This window comes from Bison bison, unplaced genomic scaffold, assembly GCF_000754665.1.
Source record: "Bison bison bison isolate TAMUID 2011002044 unplaced genomic scaffold, Bison_UMD1.0 scf7180017864254, whole genome shotgun sequence".
NCBI lineage: Eukaryota > Metazoa > Chordata > Mammalia > Artiodactyla > Bovidae > Bison > Bison bison.
The window spans coordinates 3458001-3465372 of record NW_011494826.1 but is presented as its reverse complement, the minus strand read 5'-3'; the positions used below and the strand labels follow the sequence as shown (position 1 = coordinate 3465372).

At 40.3% G+C, this 7372-nt stretch overlaps 1 protein-coding gene across 1 annotated transcript in view; it reads left to right on the top strand.

The window, feature by feature from the left end:
• DAAM1 (dishevelled associated activator of morphogenesis 1) overlaps positions 1 to 7372 on the top strand; it is a 184419-nt gene that overhangs the window by 143098 nt on the left and 33949 nt on the right. Inside the window, exons 15-16 of the mRNA XM_010847767.1 lie at positions 9 to 122; positions 430 to 537. Coding sequence (XP_010846069.1) covers positions 9 to 122; positions 430 to 537 — 222 coding nt within the window. The remainder of the gene's footprint in view (positions 1 to 8; positions 123 to 429; positions 538 to 7372) is intronic.

Here is a 7372-nt window from a genome sequence, read left to right as displayed (position 1 = left end):
CTCCTCCCTTGGGGGGAATCATGCCACCTCCTGGTGCCCCCCTGGGTCTGGCACTCAAGAAGAAGAACATTCCTCAGCCCGCAAATGCCCTGAAATCCTTCAACTGGTCTAAGCTGCCTGAGGTAAGCCGTTTGTTCACATTTGCCATCTCATGGACTGCATTAGCAGCCTACCGTGTTGTCCCTGACAGGGAGACAGCCCTGTCTCTCCAATGGTTTCATTTTCTCACATAGACTTGGGGTTCTCACTAGCTCAGATATTTAAGTGATAAAGCTTCTGAAATAAATGACATGTTATTTAAAGCCAGCTCATTCTGAGCATCTGGTAAGCGAAAAAATTGGGAGAGCAGCACTTTAAAAAAAAATAACTGCATCTGTTCTTTTTGTGTCTAACTATAAACCCCAGCACTTATTAACTTGATGTTTGCAGAACAAACTGGAAGGAACAGTATGGACCGAGATTGATGATACAAAAGTCTTCAAAGTTCTAGATCTTGAAGACCTGGAAAGAACTTTCTCTGCTTATCAAAGACAACAGGTAAGAGCTTGTGCCCTCCAGATGCTGAAACGGTTAAGAAGTTCATGTTCTTGTGCATGATCCCTGGGCCATCTGCCTTAACCATACTGTGATGGGCATCTTAAGTCTAGGCCATTTGGTCTACCCTGAGATGTCCCTGCAAATAGCATAACACTTGGGGCTGCATGTGTGACTAGGTGCCTGTGTGTGTGTGTGCGTGCACGTGTGCATGTGTGTACATGTTGAAGGCATACAAGCTCCTTGTTGGAGAGAATCGTACTCTGGTGTGTGTCTACAACCTTGTCTCCACTGGTGGAAGGAGTCTGTATCTTCTTGTCACTTGCGCTTAGTCACAGGGGTCGCCAGGTGAAGATATTAGTAGAAGAATTACCTAACTTGTAGTGTGACCTCCCAGTGTTCATTTCTGAAGCTGTTTTAGTTATACATATATATCTCAAGGGGTTATTATCAGAAATGGAGTGCCTTTTTTATTTTTAGGACATTTTTGTTTTCTTTTTTTTAACGATGTTGTGTTTTATTTCTACTGTACAGCAGAGTGACTCAGTTATGCATATATTTATTCTTTTTCATATTCCTTTCCATTATGGTTTGCAACAGGGTATTGAATATGCTCCCTGTGCTATACAGTAGAACATTGTGATAGGGCTGTTGAGTAGAAGGAATCTTCAAAAGTCTGGGCGATGGGAAGTGACTATAAGTCGGCAGCTAGATAGAACCTAGGGGGAAGTTTTTACTCCATCAGGAATATGATCAATTCAGAAGCGCAGCCGTGAAGGCTGAGCAACTGTGGAGATGGCAATGGGACAAACAGGACCCGAGGCACTTCTGAAAAGTGAGCAATGTGATGGTCATGAGAACGTGCGATTTGATGTGGCCAAATAGGCAGCATCATGTCGTGAGCACTGGTCACATCTGTGTGGTACCTTTCACTCCTCCAGAGGACATCTTAGTAGAGTTCACAGCCAAGTGGCTTGGTGCCAAGAGTCTCAGAAAAACAAGGAAAAGGTAGAGTGGGGTCTTAGTCAATGGGAGATCTGGGAAGGGGAAAAGTGAGTCCCAGAGCATAAGGAAAAAAGCTCTTAAGAGTGACTGGGGGAGAGAAAGGCTGAGGAGGAGCAGACTGCATCTTGAACAGGAAGAGGCAGAGGCCAGGCGTCTGTGCAGGGGCTTTCCTCAGGCTTTACCCGGAGGGCCTTACCTCCTGCGTGAATCACGCCCAGGGTGGAGCATCCTCAGACAAGCAGCAGACTTCCTAGTCTGCTGAGGCTTGGCCTGGTTCCCAAGAGTGTCTCAGAACAGAACTGCCAAGCCCTGAGGGAGAATAGGGACTGAGGCTGGAGAGAAACAACATCTGAGGGTTTTCTTTTTCAAAATGGCCTTTGATGAAACTAAAATTGAGAAGGAAAAGTAGTATGTCTTTTAGTTAGAATATTTTCCCTTAAGTGAGGGAACACTTCCTTGTGGTACCCTTTATGCTATTTTAATACAGTACAAAAATGCAGGTGGTTGCCTGCCATGACAGCATGACTCCAAAATAGGAGCTCTCAGCCTGGCCTCCACAAAAGTATGAAGGCAAACTTGTGCAGTGTCATACATGCCAAATAAAGGAAAATGAAGAAAAAGAAGATAGGACGTTGTCCAGTTGAAAGCAAGATACCTCATCTTTCAAGGGCCAAACAAAGGATGTGTCGAGAGCTCTTGCATGGCTGGTACTTGCACCAGACTCACTGCAGAATGGTCACAACAGGCCTCTTCCACCCTCTCACACACACTCTCTCTCTCTGCTATCCCAGGAAGGTTTATTCTGGGCTCTTTAGGACATTTTAGCCAGTTTCCAGTAGATTCAAATACTCTTCTGACTTCATCGCACATTCCATTGATTCCCTACTTCAGTTTCAGTCATTAATACTGGCCCATTCTGGTTGCCTAAGATGAAGGTTTGGGAACTTAGAGAAGTAAATAAAAGGAAGAGAAAACAGCATCTATTCAAATGATGCTATTCAAGTCTGAGCTTGTGGATCACATTTACTGTGAAGGCAGGTGGTTGAAAGACCCAAGTTTACAAGACTCATAATTAACTGCCTTTCAACAGAAGGTGCAGAAGGATGCTGCCAAAATGCTCTGAGACAAATAATGTGGACAGCTCTCAAGAGCTCCAAGAGACAGGGTTGCAGAAAGCCTAGCAATTGGGTAATTGTCTCCTAGCAACCAATTGCTGTTTAAGTAATCAGTAGTCATGCCAGTCAGGCTAGACCAGAACATTTCAGTTGCAGTTAACACTAAGTCGTAGACTGGTAAGTAGAATCATTTGTGACATTTCCAAGAGTGCTTCCCGGAGAAAATTTTCAGCACACTTGCTCAGCTGATTCAAGTTATGTTTCTCCTCTTGGTATAAGAATATGAGATTGGAATTTTTAAACCATAAATGTGTTTCCCAAGTGAAGGTAATTTCAACCATTCCATTGAATTTATTGAATGTTGAAAGACAGAAAATTGAAAGATGAAAGCAGTCTAGTTAGGAGCACACAGGATAAAGGAAACAGGGTTTCTGTCATTATGTCCCCTAATCTTATAACTAATGGCAGCATCAAAAACCTGTGCATTTTCATTTTAATCTTGGCGATGCTCTATATAATTGTTATCACACTTAAACTGCTCTCTTTTCTACTCCCAAATGAATACTGGGAACCTTTTTTTTTTTTTCCTGTAATATCTTCTCTTTCTTCCCTCCAGAGCTATATAACCCTGACCAAGCTCTCAGGATTTCAGCCAGTTATGTGACCAAGTAAATTTCTCAGAGAGGCAAAGAGTACATGAATACCATTGTCTGTGTACATGTAACAGGAACACTACACAGAGTAAGATTTTGAAAAAAAATTTTAAGCTTCAGATTATTATAATGTAGGTGAACACTGATTAATGCCATTTAGGAGAGATTTTATATATATAAATGTACACACACAAGATATGCCCTGTTGATATGAGAAATATTGAGTCATTAAACACTGAACAGATATTTACACTGTCTTTAAGTCCAGTTTTAAGAACAAGACCACTTCTATTCAGGATTTTTTTTTTTTCCAGTGTAAATATCAAAGGTGTGCAGAACTGAATATGTAAGCTTATGTACTACACGAAATGGAATTTAATAGCATGCAGTTATTTCCCTGCTCACATTCCAGAAGTTCATTTAAAAGTCAGTGTCCTAAATCTCAGAACCTCTTTTCCTCCCTGAAACTGTGTTACACATGATTTCTAAGCCAGCCACAAAAGACTTATTTTAACACATAATGTAGCACATTGCATATTAGCACTATTTCAGATACATTTGAACTATTTATCTTCATTTTGTGGGAAATTTTCATCTTGAGATGTTATAAATTCAATCTCCCTATCTATGCAGTTGGTAGAGTGAAAATGAACTGGAGTTACTATATCTAAAGGAAGACGTATTTCTGTCACAACAAATGAGCAACTGGCTGTCTCCATTCCTCTTCTTCACTCTGCCTGGGGACACCCCTTCTTCATAGTTCTATTATCAGCACATAGTATTTCAAAGCCTTCTGCTCTGACAGAGAACAAAAGATAACCACTCTCCTTGGCTTAGAATCTGACTCTCCTCCTAACATGTAATATACAAGTTGTTGGGGTCATTCTTGGGGTCCCATTTGTAATATTCCATGGTATCTTCTGATTTATCTTATGGATGGGCAAAGAAATTTCCTTTTTTATTCTTTTTACATATTTTGTTATTCTGTATCTCTAGTTTCTAACATTGAACAATTATATGATTTAGGACAATGATTCAATAAGCTTGATCTTTAGCCATGGCACATGAAGGCAGAAGGTAAAAACTGTAAATAGTGGTTTTTCTTAGTTCCACAGTAGATGGTAGAAGTTCTATAGCTAGACAACATGGTAAGAGTTAATCAAATACAGGGTTTTATTTAAATATTAGTGCATGCATTTCTCTGGACAGGGATCTCTAGCTTTTATCAGAATTACAAAGGGATCTCAACCTCAAAAAGATTAAGAACCGTTCATGTAAAAGTTGTCTTTGTCTATAAAATGGTGAGTCATTATTACATGGTGAAACCCTATCTATAGGAATTTATCAGCACTGGTTCCTGAAAATACAAGCTCTGATTTCCTATTTATTTTCCAAATCCTAATCCCTGTACCAAAAATCGTCTGGAAAAATCAGGCATCCTGTTGGGTGGAGCCAAATGTAGACAGTGCTGTCATGTTTGGCCAAACCAATTAGTGAATCATTTAGTTTCAAAGAGAATATTAACTTATTTGAAATAAGCCTGGAAACATAATTATTTTTAACATTTTCCATCTAAGAAACTTTGTGATTTTATTTACAATGTGATGATTAAAGGACTCTTAAAAAGGGGGAATCTCAAGACCTCCAATTAGCCAAACTCTCCCATGGCATTCCTCATCCTCACCTTGCAAAAGATAAGATAAATTACTTTGCTATTAACGGTTACACTTAGTGCTGCTGCTGGTTATAAACAGGAGATCTTGACCAACTGTGCTTCAGCTCAACTGAAAAGCAGAGCAATGGCCAAAGAAATGGACTTGATCATTGTCTCGAAAGGTAAAATAATTGTAATGTATGACAGCTTCCAAGTGTTGAGCTCATAAAAATGTGACAGGTACTGTACAAAATACCGTATCTTCATTATCACATTTAATCCTCACAATAGTAATCCAGTTGTTTACTTCATTGTACGGATAGTGAAACTGAGCCCCAAGTCACATCCCTAGCAAATGCTAGAGGCCTGGTTCTGTAGCCCACTACAGTAGAGGTCAGAGGTCTTAATTTCTTGACACTGGGAACTTGGGGAGAATGAGTTACAGGGGCCTGCATACAAGTTTCTTCTTTCAAGGCCAGACAGGGAGAGTGGTGTCTAAATCCAGCTTGCAACTTGTCTCTTTAAGAATGAAAAGTAGGGTAAGATGACCTCATGGAGTTCACTACACTGGAGTTTTTTCTGCTCTTGAAAAGAGAAACTGCTTTTACAGGGAAAGAGTCCTGAGGAGTTTCAGGGTAAAAAAAACTTGACAGTTACAACAGGGACAAAATAAAACTGTGACATCAGAGGAAAGAAAGGCTTCGTGTGGTTATCAATTTATTTTTTTAAATGCCATTCCAGAAGAGTAATCCCTCCTTGTATGGGTGGAGCCAGGGGAGGATACGTGTTGTTTCACATTCGAAGAACGATGTGAAACAGCTCATCTGTGTGAAACTGGCCTTGGCAGTGCTGCCGGGACCAGTGAGGCCTTCAGGAATCTGCTGAGTAAATGCTGGTTGTGCAAGTAGTTGGCCCGAAAGCTGGGGTGTATTTTGCACACCGAAGCTTCTTTATTCATGCCATCATAGCAAAAATATGCAAAGAAAGCTGTGACTTTCTCATAACATGTCAACTACCTCTTCCTCTTCTTCACTCCAAATCTTTTCTATGAACTATTTTAAACAAAGACTGTTGCCCTTGTCTCATGAACAACAGTCCTGAGGCAATGGGGACAGGACCACCAATGGCTCTGTAGCCCATGAATCACTTATTGTCTCTTAATTGGAAATTCTGTCTTTTTCCTCATACCTCTCAGAATACGCACAGGCATTGTTTGGACTGTACTGAGGGTTGGTTTTACTGACCTATGTTGTTGAACTTGTCTTTTTTCTTTTCTTCATTCTTCCTCATGACACAAGAAGACAGAAGATTATTCTATCCACTCAAAAAAAATTTTTTTTGCTGGTAGTTTCCTCAAGTTGATGGAATTGATCCATATTTTCTGCTTCAGTTGTCATGTTAAATACATGGAACCCAGTGGTCCTTTCAAAGAGGATTTTTTTCCTTCCCCAACTTGAACTCTTTTGGGGGTGTTTTAAGTCCTTTCGTGTCTGAATCTGATTTGCCACCATTGAAAATTGTGTATAGCACCTGCTATCTTCTCTCTTGAACCTGAATGCTTATTAGTACCTTGTTTGTCAGTGTATCTTCAGCCAGACTCTCGTCTTCATCACCTCTCATTGCTGTTCCTGGGGCATAAATTACCTCTTACCCGGTGTCACTCATTTCCTTGACTTTCCTGTGTGTTGCTGTGATATCTGAACTGCATGTATCTTATTTGCCTTTTCCATGCCTCTGCCATGGCTGTAGGATTTCTTTGTGAACAGTAACTCCAAGCAGGTAAGTGAGCTAAAATCCCCACCTTGCTTAATATAACTCCTTGGCTCACTATAGCGCAAAATGTCTTGGTTTTCCTGGGTTTTTTTCTGATAGGGTAATGCAATGTCTAGTTATTTCCACATTGGGTTTCAACTCTTCACTGAATATTTAGAGGTATGCCTGAAATCTCTGCACAATATGAAATAGTTAAAGTTTGGTCACATGTTGCTTCTTAATATAGACTCCATATTGCCTTTGTTTCCTAAACCATTATCCAGTTCCAGAACTGTTTGGTTTCCTTACATTTTTTAAATGCCATGATCTATTTTTTAAATTGATCCCAACCTTTCATAAAATCAGACTCGCTGTATATCAAATCAGTCTGTTTTTACCTTGACGCTCTGTTTACCCAAAAGGTACTGTATGTATAATTGCCTTATGCCTTTTCCACCATAATTTATGGCCCTCCTTGCTTACAACTCTCTGTACAGCAGCAGAGTGTGCAAGTAGTGTTTTATTGTTGATTGAAGTAAATTGAACTAATGCCTGAACTGCACACTCCCTGTTGTCCATCAGGCTCCAGGGTAATGAAAGGTAGCATCTGGGCCTGGGAGCTTCCTATTGCACATGAAGACGTTTGGGAGGTTTTATCG